The 19707-nt window shown below is 40.6% G+C and overlaps 2 protein-coding genes across 4 annotated transcripts; both read right to left on the minus strand.

Moving 5' to 3' along the window:
- Positions 1 to 1034: 1034 nt before the first annotated feature.
- Positions 1035 to 2422, minus strand: LOC306848924 (fibromodulin-like; the record flags this gene model as incomplete). The annotated part of the gene is made up of 2 exons (XM_079383714.1): positions 1035 to 1039; positions 1480 to 2422. 2 exons carry the CDS (start codon positions 2420 to 2422, stop codon positions 1035 to 1037), a joined length of 948 nt encoding a protein of 315 aa, XP_079239840.1.
- Positions 2423 to 10785: 8363 nt separating this feature from the next.
- On the minus strand, positions 10786 to 19237 carry LOC306849752 (MAP kinase-activated protein kinase 2-like). Of its 3 annotated transcripts, none has more exons than XM_079385031.1 (10): positions 18841 to 19237; positions 15410 to 15549; positions 15097 to 15161; positions 14880 to 14959; positions 12855 to 12981; positions 12703 to 12778; positions 12486 to 12610; positions 12307 to 12392; positions 11983 to 12066; positions 10821 to 11653 (listed from the first exon to the last, which is right to left on the minus strand). In XM_079385031.1, the coding sequence occupies exons 1-10, from the start codon at positions 19072 to 19074 to the stop codon at positions 11516 to 11518; spliced, it is 1155 nt and encodes a 384-aa protein (XP_079241157.1). In that variant the 5' UTR covers positions 19075 to 19237; the 3' UTR covers positions 10821 to 11515. The 3 variants fall into 3 exon arrangements, with proteins under 3 accessions (XP_079241158.1, XP_079241157.1, XP_079241159.1); XM_079385033.1 differs by lacking the exon at positions 18841 to 19237 and adding an exon at positions 15925 to 16335; XM_079385032.1 differs by lacking the exon at positions 14880 to 14959 and having other exon boundaries at positions 10786 to 11653; positions 12859 to 12981; positions 18841 to 19112.
- Between the last annotated feature and the right edge of the window lie 470 nt (positions 19238 to 19707).

The raw sequence follows: 19707 nt of genomic DNA on the forward strand, positions 1-19707 counted from the left end.
AGGCATCAGAAAACAAAGAACATGCCCTGCAAACAAGGGAAACTAGGTTGCTGCTGGAAGAGGTGTTAGTGAGGTCAGCAGGGGGTGCTCACCCTGCGGTCTGTGTGGGTCCTAATGCCGCAGTATAGTGATGGGGACACTGTCAAAAAGCACTGTCTTTCGGATGAGACGTTAAACTGAGCTCCTGACTCTCTGTGGTCATTAAAAATCCCATGGCACTTCTCATAAAGAGTAGGGTGTAACCCCGGTGTCCTGGCCAAATTGCCACCACTGGCCTCTGACCATCATGACCTCCTAATTATCCCCATCCACTTGATTGGCTCTATCTTTCTCTCCTCTCCACCTGTAGCTGGTGTGTGGTGAGTGCACTGGCACCATTGTACTGTGGCTTCTGTCGCATCATTCAGGTGGATGCTGCACACTGGTGCTGGTTGAGATGTGAAACCATCTACATTTACTGGGTTCATGTAACTTAAAAATATAATTCAATCTGACATTTCATATTTCATTTCAACTTTCATAAACACATAATCCTTTCTGGATTACAATCCGCCATCAAAATGATACATTTAATTATTCTAACTGCTGTGAGAAAAGTGTCTATTTGTAGCATTTGTCATAAAGTAGCATCTCAGGAAAATGTTATGGGTTTTCAAATTCAAATATGACTTCCTGTTATGAAACAGGACATCATTTCATACATGTCCACTGTAGAGGACAACAGGACTAAAAGCATGTTTATTATGCATTTTGGGAGACATAACAATTGAATAGGAAAATAAATTATATATCTACTTTGTTATGAAATATTAGATATTATTATGACAATCTGGGCAATTTTTACTCCCATTATGACAATTCTTTTTTTCAACATGCATTCCAAAAGCAACTCATTAATATGCAAATTATATACAGTATAGATACACTGTGTTTAATGGGAAAACCAGTTTATGGAAATTTTTACACACATATTGCATAAAACAAAATGGTATATCAAATCATTTTTTATATATATTTTATAACATAGTTAAGAATCATCCTTAAACAGAGAAAGAATACAAATTCATTAGAATGAAAAAATCCTGAAACCTAAAAATGTATTGGTGATTTTTTTTTTTTTTTAATCCCATAGTTTTTGCCTTTTTGATGTCTATTCATGCCATTTTATTTTTAGAAAAACTTAGTCCTAGTGTCCTCTACAGAGGACATAGAATAAAATATGAAACAAATATAATTTTTCAAAAATTTGAATTTTCCATTTTTTTTCTTATGCTCTAAACAATGTAATGACACGAAAAAATACAAAATTCATAAAGCATTTTTTGGCAATATATAATTCTAATAAGTGGCTGTTTTGAAGTATGCTATTAGAACAGGCATATTTTTTGCATATAAGCCTTTGACATGACTTGTGGGCTTGTATTATGTGCTGTAATATCTTCAGGTGTTTTTTTTTTTTGTTAGTTTTTTTTTCTGTACCTTTGATCTTGTTGGCCTGGAGATACAGATTCTCCAGACTGGTGCTGATAGTGGGAATCCTCTCCAACTTGTTGAAGGATAAATCGAGTTCCACAAGTGTGCTGACATTGAAAGCGTTGGCTGGAATTCCCCCATTTGTGAGCTGGTTGTGGGACAGCCGTACAAAGCGCAGCTCAGGCCGCTGGCTCAGAAAATCATCAGGAACGCTGGATATGCGGTTGTACTCGAGGTAGAGCTGGCTCAGCTTTGGCGGCAGGCTTTCTGGAATCTCCTTCAGTCGGTTTCCTCGTAAGTCTAACAGGGTCAATGAATGCAGACCCTCAAGTGCATTGCTGAGGTCTTCAATGGCGTTCACTTGGAGGTGCAGACCTGTCAGGTTGCTCATTCCATTGAAAGATTCGACTGGGATCTGCGAGATATTGTTATTATTCATATGTAGATCTCGTAGGGAACGTGGTAAACCCTGTGGAACCTGACTCAGGTTGTTGTTGTGTAAAAAGAGGCGCTTGAGGTTTGGTAGTTTGGCGAAGACTTTGTCACCAATCTTGTCAGAGCTCAGTTTATTTGTGTGTAGGCTGATCCAAGCTAAATTTGGAGCACTATCAAAGACTCCATTTGTGATGGTTGTGATCTGGTTATTTTGCAGGTATACGTACTTGATATGAGATGGGACAAACGGGACGTGCTGCAGCTTGTGGTTGTTGCAGTACATCACACTGGGGTAGGAAGGAGGGCAGTCGCACTCCAAAGGACAGTCTAGTACAGGAGGCTCATCCTCATCCTCTGCTCTTAGAGAGGCATGGATGTTATTGTGACTGCGGCCATAACCATGACTGTAGGCTCGGCTGCGAAGATAGCTTAGCCAGGTCAAAGAGTTGATCTGTTGTGTCATGGAAAAATCGACAAGCTTTGCCAACATCAGCAGTAAAATCCAACCTTTCATTGTGACTACGAGTTTCCTGTCTGGACACAAATACATAGGCAAATATCATTTTTGAGAAAAACTAATAAATTCCTTAATCACTAATAAATTCCTATTTTTTATTACAAATATTCAAATTATCAAATGAAATTGTTATTATTATAATTATTATTATTATCATTATTATGTTTAAATTTTTTATAAATAAATTAGTGTAACGTGGGGTTTGGGTTTTGTTTCTTGTTCATTGTTTTCATGTATTTATTTTGTAGTTTGGCCATAGTCATGTTCTGTCATGTGATTGAAAAACTCACTTGTGCACTTGTAAATGCAAACATGAGAGCAAAGAGCTGGGGGCGGGACTGGGCTGTGAATGAAGACATTTTATTGGTTGATGCCAGCCCAATGAACAACACCAGTCCTCAGGTCCTTACACTGGCTTCCAGTTACATTTAGGATTGATTTTAAAGTATTTTTACTCATTTATAAGTCACTCAATGGCCTAGGACCTAAATACATTGCAGATATGCTCACTGAATATGAACCTAACAGACCACTCAGATCATTAGGATCAAGTCAGTTAGAAATACTAAGGGTTCACACAAAACAAGGGGAGTCTGCTTTTAGCTATTATATTACCACTGTGTATGAAATGTGCTAAATAAATAAACTTGCCTTGCCTTGCCATTCAGGTACTACAAATAATGCAACATCCTTCATATGTATATCAGATTGCATATTGCAGAGTAATATCACTGTACCAGAGCTACGACATAACTCTGTTATTTTTATTATCATTATTATTATTAAATTATTTAAACTTCATTATTGGGTTAAATTCCTTATTTACTTGTCAGTAATTAACCTTTTTAAATGCAACATAAAAAAATCAATCTTATCAAAATTATAATTTAATGTCTAAATGTACATTAAAAAGTAAAACCTGAAAAAAATAAGCAGTTATAAACTGCAATACTGTTTTGAGCAGAGTTGAGCTAAATAGCCTACATGTATTTATTAAACAACCATAAGGGCATCTAGTGGTTAAACCATGGCATTACATATGAATATTATCTTTCTGGCCAACAAATGCCTCTAATTTGCCTCTTCGCACTGGAAAACATTTTCTCTGTTTTAACCCTAAATATTACACGAATTGTAATATAAATAATAAGCATATTAGAAAATGTTATAGGCCTTTTAAACAGTCATTCATGGATCATAATTATTGCGCATATTATTTAGTAAAATCTCCTCAAATTAACTAAACAGAACTGAGCTGAAATGTAGTACAGTTATTTTATTGGTTAAAAGTTACACTTAAGGCGTTTGGTCACATTTGACTGCCAAGGAGTATGAGAACATAATGCTGTTGTCACGAGTCTGCCTGTCCTTCCCTCTCTCCAATCCGGATGCACGCCCTCACCTGGTCTCCCTCAGTCATTAATCATGCACACCTGCACCTCGTCATCACCCTCATCACAGACACTTCATAAGCACTCACCCCAGCCACCACAGTTGTCCGATCTCGTTGCTACCTGCCGGACTCTACTCTGAAGCTCTCCAGTCGATGAGTATTACCTCTGATTACTTACCTTGTGTACTAACCTGCTGTTCTCCGTCCCGTCTTCCTCTCTGTCTTCAGACCCGTCTGTGTGTGATCATCTGTCTGGGATCCGACTCCTCTCCGGTCACGCTCCACCCGCCTGCAAGGCAAAAAGACCCGATTAGCACTGTCACCCAACACCTGCAAGATTCACGACAAAGAAGCTACTCACCCTGTCTCACGATCACCAGCACCCAAGTCCTGTAAATAAAGACACATTATTGCACTTACCTTTTGAGTCCGTCTGCATCTGTGACAGAAGATCGGACCAATACCGAGGACGCGGACGACGCACTCCTCACAATGGAGTTTATCGTCCGCCTCGACGCCTTAATCCAGCAGAACCCCACATTTTATAAATTCACAGAGGAGTTCTGCAAGCTCGCCGCAACGGTGGATCTGCATGATGTGGCCATCCTCGAGCTGTTCCGACTCGGGATCCGTCGTCTCTACTCTATGGACCTCCCAGACACTTCTGGCTTGTGTTGGAGACGGGGGATTTTCCAGTGTCTGGGGAGTTACCGGACCCTAGTCGGAGCTAGTCCGCCATCTGTGGCGAGGAACATTCCACCGCCCGAGACGACAAAGGAGATCTCTAGGTGTCCACGATCCCGAAAGAGTGTTTCCAACAGCGCTGACCTGGGGGCGAGAGTTTTGGACCCACCTATAATATCAGTCAGGTCAGCGCTGAGATCCTTTCCCCGTCGTCCAAGCCTTTCGCCTGAGAGTATGTCCAGCTCTCCTTCGTCTCCGCTGGTCCCGTCCAGCCCACCTGAGTTCCCGCTGGTCCCGTCCAGCCCACCTGAGTTCCCGCTGGTCCCGTCCAGCCCACCTGAGTTCCCGCTGGTCCCGTCCAGCCCACCTGAGTTCCCGCTGGTCCCGTCCAGCCGCCCTGAGTTCCCGCTGGTCCCGTCCAGCCGCCCTGAGTTCCCGCTGGTCCCGTCCAGCCGCCCTGAGTTCCCGCTGGTCCCGTCCAGCCGCCCTGAGTTCCCGCTGGTCCCGTCCAGCCGTCCTGAGTTCCCGCTGGTCCCGTCCAGCCGTCCTGAGTTCCCGCTGGTCCCGTCCAGCCGTCCTGAGTTCCCGCTGGTCCCGTCCAGCCGTCCTGAGTTCCCGCTGGTCCCGTCCAGCCGTCCTGAGTTCCCGCTGGTCCCGTCCAGCCGTCCTGAGTTCCCGCTGGTCCCGTCCAGCCGTCCTGAGTTCCCGCTGGTCCCGTCCAGCCGTCCTGAGTTCCCGCTGGTCCCGTCCAGCCGTCCTGAGTTCCCGCTGGTCCCGTCCAGCCGTCCTGAGTTCCCGCTGGTCCCGTCCAGCCGTCCTGAGTTCCCGCTGGTCCCGTCCAGCCGTCCTGAGTTCCCGCTGGTCCCGTCCAGCCGTCCTGAAGTCCCGCTGGTCCCGTCCAGCCCACCTGAGTTCCCGCTGGTCCCGTCCAGCCCCGCGCCTCCCGTGCGCCCCCAAGAGTCCGCTCCTCCAGAGCGCCCCCAAGAGTCCGCTCCTCCAGAGCGCCCCCAAGAGTCCGCTCCTCCAGAGCGCCCCCAAGAGTCCGCTCCTCCAGAGCGCCCCCAAGCGCCCGCTCCTCCAGAGCGCCCCCAAGAGTCCGCTCCTCCAGAGCGCCCTCAAGCGCCCGCTCCTCCAGAGCGCCCTCAAGCGCCCGCTCCTCCAGAGCGCCCCCAAGCGCCCGCTCCTCCAATATGGCCGCCAGAGGGGAACTTTCCCAAAGAAATTTTGGGGGGGGGGCCATATAGTCTCAGCCTGTGTGGCCAGGCCAAGGGCCAAGGCCACGGAGGATCCAGATCCGCCAAGGCCGCCCAAGGACCCCGATCCGCCAAGGCCGCCCAAGGACCCCGATCCGCCTAGGCCGCCCAAGGACCCCGATCCGCCAAGGCCGCCCAAGGACCCCTATCCGCCATGGCCACCCAAGGACCCCGATCCGCCAAGGCCGTCCAAGGACCCCGATTCGTCATGGCCTTCCAAGCTCCCCGATCCGCCATGGCCGTCCGAGCTCCCAGTCCTGCCATGGCCTCCCAAGGCCCCTGATCCGCCCTGGAGGCTTCCCTATTCTCCTCCTTGTCCTGGCCCTGTTCCGGCCTCCAGGACGCCCGCCCCCCCTCCCCGATGTCACTGTTACGGTGCGGGACGCACCTTCCGGGAGGGGGAGGTAATGTCACGAGTCTGCCTGTCCTTCCCTCTCTCCAATCCGGATGCACGCCCTCACCTGGTCTCCCTCAGTCATTAATCATGCACACCTGCACCTCGTCATCACCCTCATCACAGACACTTCATAAGCACTCACCCCAGCCACCACAGTTGTCCGATCTCGTTGCTACCTGCCGGACTCTACTCTGAAGCTCTCCAGTCGATGAGTATTACCTCTGATTACTTACCTTGTGTACTAACCTGCTGTTCTCCGTCCCGTCTTCCTCTCTGTCTTCAGACCCGTCTGTGTGTGATCATCTGTCTGGGATCCGACTCCTCTCCGGTCACGCTCCACCCGCCTGCAAGGCAAAAAGACCCGATTAGCACTGTCACCCAACACCTGCAAGATTCACGACAAAGAAGCTACTCACCCTGTCTCACGATCACCAGCACCCAAGTCCTGTAAATAAAGACACATTATTGCACTTACCTTTTGAGTCCGTCTGCATCTGTGACAGCTGTCTCATTACCCAGAATAAAATCATATTGTAAAGTGTAGCCAGCGTAGTTATCAATGCACAATCAATTGTTTCTCAGCGGCTCTGGTAATGTGCAGAAGAATATATATATGAAAGATGTTTCATTATTTGTCTACCAGATAATACCTGTATGACAAGATGAATGCTGTGTCTTAAAATCCTGTAAAAGCTAAGGATATTCAATGAAAATAGTTTCCAGTGTTTTTTCAAATAACTGATACATATGCATAAAAAAACATTTCTTTCTGCAGGGCAAATCGAGATGGTCCTCGCTGCAGAACACAAGATCCAGGGGGTGTGGTTGGATCTAGATCCAACTCCTCCCACCTTACATTTACCTAAACCTACCCGTCTCCACCCCCTGATCCCTAAACCCACCCATCCCCACCTCTAAACCTAGCCATCTCCACCCTCTAGATGTAGATCCGACACCGCCCCCTGGATCTTTATACTGCAGTGAGGGGCTACTGGGCAAGTCACGATGGCTGGCGTTGTTCATTGGTCATGCATCGACCAATAAAATGTCTTCATTCGCAGCCCAGCCCCGCCCCCAGCTCTTTGCTCTCATGTCTGCATTTACAAGTGCACAAGTGAGTTTTGCAACAGGAATACCGCAAAAGGAGTAGCAAAAGTCAAAGCGCTAAGATTTGAAGTTGTACTGCCAGATCTGAGAGAAGTGCTGACTTGAGGTTGTACAACGAAACTGAAGTAAAGTGCAAAAGTAAATATGTCGTACACATTTGTGTGTGTCATTTTGTTTATGTGAATGCCATTCTACACATTTGTAGCTATTAATCTGCAACTTTGATTATTGTCTGTGTGCAAATCGAAAGATTCAGCTTTTCAGATCAGAGCTGTGAGTGTAAATTTCAGCTTACAAATATGAATATTAATATGACAATTACTCACATTCAGAGCAACAAGCTCCCGAGTTTTGCTACTGATTTACCTTCATAGGCATCCCACTGGCCTCTACACTCTCAAGCCTCACAGCCTTAACACACTCAAGCCCAACAGGCATGCCACTGTCTACTGTGCTGCCCGTGATGACGGTGGCCATTTTGAGTGTGTGGGTCGCACATTGCACTCCAGAGGCCTCTCCTGTCCACGAGTCTGCTCCAGATGCCTCTCCTGTCCACGAGTCTGCACCAGAGACCTCTCCTGTCCACAAATCTGCACTAGAGGCCTCTCCTGTCCACAAATCTGCACCAGATGCCTCTCCTGTCCACAAATCTGCACCAGAGGCCTCTCCTGTCCACGAGTCTGCTCCAGATGCCTCTCCTGTCCACGAGTCTGCACCAGAGGCCTCTCCTGTCCACGAGTCTGCACCAGAGGCCTCTCCTGTCCACAAATCTGCACTAGAGGCCTCTCCTGTCCACGAGTCTGCACCAGAGACCTCTCCTGTCCACAAATCTGCACTAGAGGCCTCTCCTGTCCACGAGTCTGCACCAGAGACCTCTCCTGTCCACAAATCTGCACTAGAGGCCTCTCCTGTCCACGAGTCTGCACCAGAGACCTCTCCTGTCCACAAATCTGCACTAGAGGCCTCTCCTGTCCACGAGTCTGCACCAGAGACCTCTCCTGTCCACAAATCTGCACCAGAGGCCTCTCCTGTCCACAAATCTGCACTAGAGGCCTCTCCTGTCCACAAGTCTGCACCAGAGGCCTCTCCTGTCCACGAGTCTGCTCCAGATGCCTCTCCTGTCCACGAGTCTGGACCAGAGGCCTCTCCTGTCCACGAGTCTGGACCAGAGGCCTCTCCTGTCCACGAGTCTGCTCCAGATGCCTCTCCTGTCCACGAGTCTGGACCAGAGGCCTCTCCTGTCCACGAGTCTGCTCCAGATGCCTCTCCTGTCCACGAGTCTGGACCAGAGGCCTCTCCTGTCCACGAGTCTACCTCAGAGGTGGCGGCTTCAGCTGCAGAACCTCCAGAGGTGGTGACATCCGCTGCAGAACCACACTAGTCTATGTCTGCTTCTGAACTCTTTGCCTGTCCTGCCTTAGCCATAGAGGATGTTTATGAACTCTCAGTCTGCTCTATTGTGACTATGGAGGCTGCCCAAGAACTCTCTGCCTGTTCTGTCACAGTCAAGTGGTCTGTCCATGTCTCTACTCCACCATGGCTTCCTGCTCCACCATGGCATGTAACGAGAGGTTTGGGTTTTGTTTCTTGTTCATTGTTTTTCATGTGTTTTATTTTATAGTTTGGTCATAGTCATGTTCTGTCATGTGATTCCCTTGTCTGTGTGTTATGTTCTGATTGGTTACTTGGTTCAATGTGTTATGTTCTCATTGGTTGGTTCTTGTCATGTGACTTTTATTGTTTGGTATTTATAGCCCTCATTTTGCCATTGTCTCTTGTCCAGTATTTTCTGTGTAACCTGCTCTTGGTGAGTTGTGTTTCTGTTCATGCCAAGTTAAGTCTGTTCATGCTAAATCAAATCGGTTTCTGGTCGTGTCTGTTCAAGTCAAGTCTCTGTTTGGATTATATTTGTATTTTGGATTTCACTTTATTTAATAAACTGCAAATGGGTTCTTACAACTTGTTACAATTAGTAACTTTTTAAATAGGATATTATTCATAACAATAAAATACAAACATAAAATTATTTAAATTGTTATTAAATCGCTAACACAATTTTTGATTTCCTTTTTTTTTTATTTAACTAGTCATTTTAATGATAAATTATCCAAAATAAATTAATATTTGTCATTACACATTCTTTAAATTATTATTAAATTATTGAATAACACTATTCTTGTTCTGTTTTACATGTGTAATTAAATTGATTAAATCAGTCATTTGTATTTTTCATAAATTTGTAATTTTTCAGTACAAGTTCTTTAAATGATTTAAAATATATATATATCAAATAATATTAATATTGTTTTACTTTTTAAAATAGTGCTTTTAAAATTAGACATTATTTACAATTAATTAATTCATCCAATAATTGTTTATTGTAAATTATCCATAATAAATTTTAAATTTTTCATTACAAATTCTTGAAATTATTATAAAATTATGATTATTATTATTATTGGTGGTGGTGGTGGTAGTAATTATCTTGATCTCCAGCATGATTTGAGAATGAACTAATTAGTATCTTGTGCTTCAGTAGAAGACAGAACATTACACGTTTACTTATTTGATTAGTGATCTTATTTATTCTACATTTTTCCCATGTACATAAACATAATAGATACGTATAATAACAAGTTATATGAGCAGCTTCTAAGAACATTATGTTCCACAAGCATTAAGGCATAGACAAGCATACTGCAGATCGTATATCCTCCTGACAACTGTTTCCATATATACTATCATTACAAGAAATCATCATCATTATTATTTAAATGTGGTATGTTTTATATCTCCCAAAACAAACTTGTGGTTAAAACAGACTTTATGAAATTTCTCTCAGGTCTGGACAAGTATGCTACATATGATAAATCCAGCTCTCAGTGCTGGTGACAGCATCACATCTTGGGGCGATATTGAAAATAATGCACTCATGTACAGTAATATACAGTCTTGTTTGAACATGGATGTTATTTTTATGGATTAAATGTTTATTAAATTTATTAATGTGTCTATTTCCCTAATTTGTTAAATAAATGATTTATGTCTTTTTTCATAACCCATGAATAATATCAAAACAGTTCAATTCAGATCAAATAACTTCAAAATAATTAATTAATTTATGTATCACATTATATAACTTTTATTGTAATAAGATAAATGGGTAGTCAAGTTACCATACATGTCAATATATCTTATCTCTTTTTTTTATTATTTATGCATATATTGAAAATTAAGTTTCAGGTTTTTGGCTGAAGACATACTGTAAATGTATTTAAAAATGCTAATAATGATGTAACATTATTCCCTTTAATGTTTAAGTAACAACATATCAGAGCAGATTTACTTAATGTTAAGCTCAACAAATAGCTTGTGTAGTGAAAACATGATGGATTTTAGTGAAAACAGTAAAACTGGACATGTCAGAGTAATCCAGAGTAACCAGCTGATAAGCAATAGCACAAGCTATGTGTTAAACATGACTTTAAAACATAATTGTACAGAAAAGCAAAACAGGCAAGCCATAAGTATCAAAAAGTTCAAAATTAAGAACCTTTGTTTGCATTTGAAATGTTTTTAATGAATGGAAGGTGTTGTTCTTATGTGCAAATCATTTCCAGCGTATTAAGAAATGTCCAGAGTACTTGGAAATAATTATATAGCCATATTTATTTGTTTATTATAAAAGGCCATGGTGCATTTAATGACATCATGATGGCGGAACAAACATAATATGAAGCCAATTACTCATTTGTCACACAGGAATGTTTAACCAGCAGTCATTTCTTCAGCTTAATGCAGATTAATTCATACTTTATTAAATTAATGCATACCAATGTTTATATAACATTGTGATGTAATGTTTTGGCTGCTGTTTTTTAGTTGTTGATTTGTTAGCTTTTTAATAGGATGCATAACACACTCCCTCAGCAGTATTATACACAGCAAACATTACAAAACAAGCATTAATATTTGGTTTTTAAAAAAGGTGAATAATGGATACTATTTTCCAACAACATTCAACAAAATGATTAAAAGTACACTTGTTACAGATACAGTTTCGAAGTAAATGTGACACACCGCATACATCCTTACAGATGTTGACACAAATATTTATGCAATGACTGGTGCAGGCTTTAAAAACAGAAATGAAGACTAAACGCCATGAGAGGCCCCATTTTTTCCCCTCAATCTTCAGTTGTTAAGTGATCAGATTTTTTGAAGTGATCAAGAGCTATGCACATTTCCATATGCATTTATTTGTCTTCTTCCATTGCAACCGTCATTTTCTTTCTTCTTTTTAGAAGAAGAGGATTGGACGCATCCTTGATCGGTTTGATCTTTATTTGTTCATAGTCCACTCTTATAGTTGCTAAAGCTTTAGTCATCTCTTCCTGTGTAATTAAAAAGCATTTATGCTTGATACCGGTGGTCATAGACACTATTGTTCAAAAGTTTGGGGTCGGTAAGATTTTTCAGTTTTTTGAAAGATATGTTTACCAAGGCTGCATTTATTTGATTAAAAATAAAGTAGAAACAGTAATGGTATTGAAAATATTATTACAGTGAAATATTAATACAATTTAAACTATATATGTTAAAATATAATTTATTCCTGTGATGTAAAGCTGAATTTGCACAAACCTCAAACTTTTGAACGGTGCTGTATATGATAAAATATTTGATTTATGCATATCTGAACAACATGATACAGAGAACAGACCTTGACTTTATCCCAGACGTGACTCTCTTCCTTAAGAACTCGACTTGTGTGTAGATGTGTTGGAGATGGAACATCCGTTGACTTCTGCATACATCCCGAGAGAGAAACATGCTTAGAATTAAATAGTCTTACTAAACATTAAATATGGAAATAAATATACAAGAGCAAAATGTAATTGTGTATCGTTGTTCCCTATTTTTACAAACATAATTTATACTTGAAAATATGCATGCAAAATTAATTCTCAAAAACAATTGCCATGCTTAAATGTGCTCCACAAGACCTTTGCTTATTTATTCAGTGATTAAATTTTAAAATGCTCACATTGATCCAAGAATGGTTTATGAACTGTGTGATGGTCATTCTCTCTGTAGGGTCTGTTTTCAACAGCTGGCAAATGAGCTGCTTTGCTGTAAAGTGAAGAAAAATGTCTTCTCACATAATGTATTTAATGATATTTGAACAAAACCTGGTATTAGAAGTGTTATATATTATAAAATGACCTTCCTCCGACACCTGTGACCATTCAGGGTTTGGAAATTCATACTGGCCATTCCGAATGCGTTTTTTCATTCCTGGTGAGAGCGGTAAACCATGGTTTGAGTGAAATGGTGGATATCCACACAACCTAAGTGAATAAGTGTTGGTTGTGAATGGAGGTGCAATAAAATATGAAGCACTGATGTGATATTTCATAGCCATCAGATTGTTTTCACTCACAGGATGTACATGATGACTCCTAATGACCACATGTCACATGACTTATCATATTTCTCTGCACCAAACACCTCTGGAGCTGAAAAAGAAGGATTCGCTTTAGCGTCACTATATTATGATAGCAAATGAAACTCAAAACTGAATTGTCTGCTTACCCACATAATAAGGTGTATAGCACGGGGTGGTCAAGCAGTTGTTGGATGTGGTCTCTTTGGCGAATCCAAAGTCTGTAAGCTTGAGCTGGGCATCCGGATGCTTTGAAGAGTACAGTAAATTCTCTGGCTGGCAATCAGGAGAAGATTGAAAATTATGTAGAGAAATGCATGGAAATATAGCTTTATGATGTGTGTTATATACAGTAAGTAAAAGACGGAACTTCTTGTCTTCCCTGCCACTCCGACTCTACAGCATGACTTCACGATTCAGTTAGGCTCATCAATGATTACCCCATCAACTTCAGTCAGAAATCTTGGTGTAATCTTTGATGACCAGCTGACCTTCAAAGAGCACATTGCAAAGACTGCTCGATCCTGCAGGTTTGCACTACACAACATCAGAAAGATCAGGCCTTTTCTGACAGAGCATGCTGCGCAACTTCTTGTCCAGGCCCTTGTTGTTTCTAGACTAAACTACAGCAATGCTCTTCTGGCTGGTCTGCCATCAAACACAATCAAACCTCTACAAATGATTCAGAATGCAGCGGCACGACTGATCTTCAACGAGCCCAAAAGAGCGCATGTTACACCTCTCTTCATTTCCTTGCACTGGCTACCAGTGGCAGCGCGCATCAAGTTCAAGAAACTGATGCTTGCATACAGAACTACCACAGTCTCAGCACCCTCAGCACTCACTATTACGAACCTACATCCCCTCCAGAAGTCTGAGATCTGCTAGTGAGCGACGCCTTGTGGTACCATCACAGAGAGGCTCAAAATCACTCTCCAGAACATTCTCTTTCACCATTCCTGGCTGGTGGAATAATCGTCCCACCCCTATCCGGAGCGCTGGATCCCTGTCAATCTTCAAGCAACAACTGAAAACTCATCTCTTTCGGCAGTACATGACTTCATCCTAAACTCAAAAAAAAAAAAACTCACTCTTTCCCTCTATCTTTCTCTCCCTCCCTTACTAGCTTGTACTTATTTAAACAATGACTGAGACTTGGTGTTACGAGCACTTCCTCTGTCTGATTGCCTCTTCAAGATGAATCGCTTTTTGTATTCCCCAATTGTAAGTCGCTTTGGATAAAAGCGTCTGCCAAATGACTAAATGTAAATGTAAGTATGTCCTATATATCGTTAAATATACTGGTAAATTTCACAAATAGTTACAAAGAAATGGCAAGTAAGACACTGAATTAAATGTGAAAGTTGTGAAAGCAACTAGAACCTAATAGAAACTAATTTCTTATGATCTTCTTTGAAGCTTTCACACTTGGACCCAACAAGTAATAGGAAAAATGTTCAGCAGAAGTTTTTAAATGGTCTGAAATACTGATTGACTTCTAAATGAACTCTATATGTTGAGTTTTCCAGCAGTGAGCGGGTATAAGATTACAGAATGATTGTTCTTTCATAAATGTGCTGTAAAATGTATTCTCGGTTAGATCATTTGTGAGTTTTAATGCAGTTATTAAATTGCCATGTTCAATTAAAGTCAAACAAGCCTAATTAGCTACATTATAAAATGGAAACTACTGCAGGATCCAACAGTTACATAATATGTGGGCCAATGGCCTCAGGAAAACAAGCAAATTTACAAAGTTACAGTATGGCTGTAATAAGTTCTGCCTTAATTATACTTCAACTGACCTCAACCAGAGTTTAAACACCATCTCTAACCATTAAGCATTGTTTGTGTGTGTCTTTTTGTCTTTTTCTGTCACTTATCAAAAAGAACTCATGTTAAATGTCCCCTATCATAAAATCATTTGGATAAACCTGATATAAAAACAGTAATATTGTGAAGTTTTGTTACAATTAAAAATAAATATTTTCTATTTCAATATTAATATTTATTTGTAACATTAATATTTGTTTACACTGTACAGTCACTCAATTTACTGCATTCTTGCTGAATAATAGTAATAAAAAAATCTTGCTGACCCCAAACTTTTGAACAATAGTGTATAATGTAATATAGTGCTGATGCTTAATAATGGCTAATACAGTATAGCTCACCTTGAGGTCTCTGTGAGCAATGTTAATACCATGCAGAAACTCCACAGCTTCTCCTATATTTCTCATTATTTCCGAGGCTTCTACTCATTGTGTGGAAGGAGAAACCAAAAATAGAGAATTAGTAAATGTGATGTGTTCACTGTTTTCTCATCAGAACGTGTGTGTGTGTGTGTGTGTGTGTGTGTGTGTGTGTGTGTGTGTGTGTGAGGATCTGTACCTCTTTCAGTGAAAGCTTGATCACGACGTTCCTTTATGTGGCGAAAGAGTTCTCCCCCCTCCATACTGTTTAAGTAACAGATGTTTTGAGTCATTAATCTCATGCTTTTTTTTTGTCATAGACTTGTAATGGAAATGGATAAACACAATATATTTATAAAAATTTAAATTATAAAAATAGAAAACAATATCCCAGCAATAAAAATGAACATAAAAGAAACCTAAAAAGCTCTTTGAAAAATATGTTATGACTTTAATCTGGTTTATTATAAATGCTATATTGGTTATGCTTTAATTGTGTTAACAAGCCCTACCACTCCATGATGAGAAGCAAACACTTTTTGCCTTGGTAGTAATTCTCAAAGACATCTTCGATTCCTACGATACGGGGGCAGATCGATGCCCTGCAGTGAAGCTCCACTTCCCGTCGAGCCTTAGGGGTGTCCCGCAACATCTGAAAGTGAGTGTCCAAGAGCATCAGACTTCAAATAAAACCCTTATAGACAGTATCAATTAATAATCTCATTTGTAAGTAATACCATTTATATTTTCAAAAGTAGTTTTAAATATATTTCAAAATTTATAAATATATATATATATATATAGAATGTGACGAGTCGGCTGCCTCCCCCCTGTCCATCATCACCACCCCGTCCCATATTCGCCGCCCTTCACCAGGCTCCCGACAGGAGTGGGTGTGTGAGAGAGGAGGGGCGCTGAAACAGCCAGGGCTGGCGGCGTGTGATGAGGCGCACCTAATGTGAATAGAGCCTCATCACCGCCGCCGTTAAATGCCGAACGCGCCTCTCCTCGGGAGACCGGTCTCTACCCCGTGCATGCACGCTGGTGTCCTCGTGGGTCCAGGAAGGGAGCGTCGAGGAGGACTGCCGCACCCGTTAGGCGGCTGACGGGCCAGGATGCCGGGCCGCCGAATCCCCCAGAAGCGCCGGGATTTCCGTAGATGGACGAAGCCGCGCCAGAGACGCCGCCGCCACTCGCTCCCGGCCCCGAGAGGGGAGCGCGTGCGGCCACCGGACTCCGCCCCTTCCCTGGACCCTTCCCTCCTGAACACTGCCCTCCTACACAGCCCCGCAGCACGACGAGGACACCAGATCCCTGTTTATTTTGGACACTTTTCCCCCCTTTGGACACTTTATTTTAATATATTGTTTAATAAAAAACCTCTCCGAGGCTTGACGCCACGCCCACTGTGTCTGTCGTTGGCTCCTCCCGCCACAATATATATAAGCAATAAGGTATGAGAGGCTGTGCTGTATCGTGAACAAATCACGGCTGAAGGGGTTGCACTTCGCATCGTGCCTAACAACGCCCTTCAGCCATGATTTATTCACGATACAGCATGGCCTCGAGTACCTTATTGCTTTCATAAAAAAGGTTACCACACAATAAAAAATATTAAAACCAAAAATATATGTATTGAAATGTTACTTTTTTGAAGCAAGTTTGTTAAATGCTGTCCTTCCGCTAAAAAAATTGTTCCTGACAGCAACAGTAAACGACAAGAGAATGTTCCGAATATAATGGAGCTTAAATATATATGTGACCCTGGACCACAAAACCAGTACATTTTTCCAAATTGAGATTCATACATATAAGAGCTGATTAAATTAGCTTTCCATTGATGTATGGATTGTTAGGATAGGACAATATTTGGCTGAGATACAACTATTTGAAAATCTGGAATCTGAGGGTGCAAAAAAAATCTAAATATTGAGAAAATTGTCTTTAAAGTTGTCCAAATGAAGTTCTTAGCAATGCATGTTACTAATCAAAAATTAGGTTTTGATATATTTAAAGTAGGAATTTTACAAAATATGTTCATGGAACATGATCTTTACTTAGAAAAATTATTTTGACCCATACAGTGTATTTTTGGCTATTGCTACAAATATAACCAAGCGACTTAAGACTGGTTTTGTGCTCCAGGATCACACATATATATATATATATATATATATATATATATATAGCAAAAGATAATTGAGCTTCACAAATTAGTGAAGTGGCTTTAAGAAAAGAGCTAGAGCAGTGGAAATTCCCATTTCCACCATCAGGGCAATAATTAAGAATTTCCAGTCAACATAAAATGTTACGAAACTGCCTGGAAGAGGATGTGTGTCTATATCGTCCTAATGCATGTTGAGGAGGAGCGTTTGAGTGGCTAAAGACTCTCCAAGGACCACAGCTGGAGAATTGCAGAAAATAGTTGAGTCTCGGGGTCAGAAAACCTTTAAAAAAAATGGTCAAACAGCACCGACATCACTACATGTTGTTTGGGAGGATTTCAAGAAAAATTCTCCTAGCTCATCCAAAAACAATCTTCAGCATATTCAGTTATCTAGACACGACTGGAAATTCAAATGGGACTGGCTTCTATGGTCAGATGAAACAAAAAAAAAAGAGCTTTTTAGCAGCAAAGACTCAAGATGGGTTTGGTGAACACAGGGATAAAAAGTACCCCATGTGTACAATGAATTTCAGGGTATTTTTTATGTTGTGGGCCTATATTTCTGCTGGAGGTCCTGGACATCTTGTTTAGACACATGGCATCATGGATTCTATCAAATACCACCAGATTAAAAATCAATAAGTGACTGACTCTGTTAGAAATCTTATAATGGGCCATGTTTGGATCTTCCAACCGGACAATAATCCAAACACAAACCTCAAAAACAACACAAAAATGGGTCACTGGGCACAAAACCAAGCTTCTGTTATGGTCATTCCAGTCCTCTGACCTGAACCCTGTAGAAAATGAGTGAGGTGAACTGAAGAGAAGAAGCACCAACATGGAGCTGTGAATCTGAAGGATCTGGAGAGATTCTGGATGAAGGAATGGTCTCTGATCTCTTGTCAGGTGTTTTTTAAATAAAAGATCAAAAGGATTAACAAAGCAGATTAATTTTCACAGCCCTCTTTGTTCATATTTACCAAGGGTGCCGATATTTTTGGCCATGACTATATATATATATATATTCATTAAAAAAAATTACATTTAAACGAATATTTTGCCCTCCATATATTGAAAAAAAACACACATTCACATTTGAAGAAAAATAACGGAGGAACATACTTTACAATGAATGAATGAATATCTCTAGCATCCACAATTGTAATATACCATAAATGTATACGAATGACAGAGGGTGCAAAGAAGGATATCTGAGTAAAAAATGAAAAGACAATTGAGGCTATATTCTGTATATGGTTTCTCGAATTTCCCACACTGGCAGAGCTCCTGGAGAATGTCTAGACAGTTTTTTTGAGGAATTAACAAAGTCTATAGCTTAAGTGCTTAATGGATCCCATAAGTTCCTGCCAGAACTCAACAGACGCTAATAGCTCCAGTAACCCTATTATAATGGAAAAGGTTTTGAGGCACCTCAGTTCCTTGACAACAAGAATCTGATGAAGTGTTTACAGCATGAAAATGTCAGTTTATTTCCAGGAATACCTGATTGGTCCTATTTACCGAAGCTTTTTAATGATATGAAAACCTGGACTCAAAAGGGACCATATACAGTAGTATAAATATTGAATGCTGGAGAGAAATTAATTTAACCATCATACCATAAAACTTTATCATGCACAAACATGTTAATAATCACCATTTTTACATTCATTTTATTTGCTTTAAAAATTAGAAAATTAGGTTGGTAATGAAGCACGCAAATAAACATAATTTCTCAAAAAGTATTTAAAAAGGATTAATAAAAATCAATACCTTTAAGGCATAGTTTTTGCCACTTTTCTTCTGGAATATTTCCCAGACCTTGCCGTTGATGCCTATCCCGAGCACTTGTCCTGCAAGCTTATACTCCTCAGTTATTACTTTCTTCTTTATCTTCAGTGTGGATTTCAGTCTGGACTCTGGAGGCACAATGCTAATCTGGTACTGACTCTCTTGCTGCTCATTGGAAAGCACTGAATCATTTTTATTTTCTGTATCATCTAACATTGTGGTAGACCGTGTTCATCTCTGTCCAGGCAGAAGACTTCTTTAGACCAGCTTAAAGGATTTTAAAAGGATCCAATTAACAGGGCAAGTTTGAATATCTTTACCTGCACAAAAGGAATCTTCACACAGACACAACTCTCTCTGCACTGACCTTACTACTCATGGAGAAACGCAGTTCATTATAGACTATATGCACTTTGACTCATGTGCTCTTTGACTGATAAAGTCTTAACATTTAGGTAGTTAGTCAGTCACTATTGATTTTCATTGCAAAACAATGTCTCAGAAGAGTTCAGAAACACATGATAATGACTAGCTAAATAATGACACGGTTTTCATTTTTGGAAAATAATTAAAATGTATATATATATATATATATATATATATATATATTAATTATTTTCCATATATATTTTAATTATTTTCCATATATATATATATATATATATATTTTAATTATTTTCCAAAAATTAAAACCGTGTCATTATTTAGTCATTATCATGTCTTTCTAAAAAAAATAATATATATATATATATATATATATATATATATATATATATATATATATATATATATATATATGTATATATATATATATATATATATATGTATATATATATATATATATAATTT

Source organism: Barbus barbus (assembly GCF_936440315.1).
Source record: "Barbus barbus genome assembly, chromosome: 29".
Classification (NCBI taxonomy): Eukaryota; Metazoa; Chordata; class Actinopteri; order Cypriniformes; family Cyprinidae; genus Barbus; species Barbus barbus.

What these genes read in the sequence shown, in the direction of transcription:
- LOC306849752 (XM_079385031.1), bottom strand. Translation starts at nt 19,074, where the DNA reads ATGTTAGATGATACAGAAAATAAAAATGATTCAGTGCTTTCCAATGAG. An exon ending in GCAAAAACTATGCCTTAAAG is followed by an intron (nt 15,550 to 18,840) that starts GTATTGATTTTT and finishes ACTCACTTTCAG; the next exon opens with ATGTTGCGGGACACCCCTAA. An exon ending in GGAGTCATCATGTACATCCT is followed by an intron (nt 12,611 to 12,702) that starts GTGAGTGAAAAC and finishes TTATTCACTTAG; the next exon opens with GTTGTGTGGATATCCACCAT.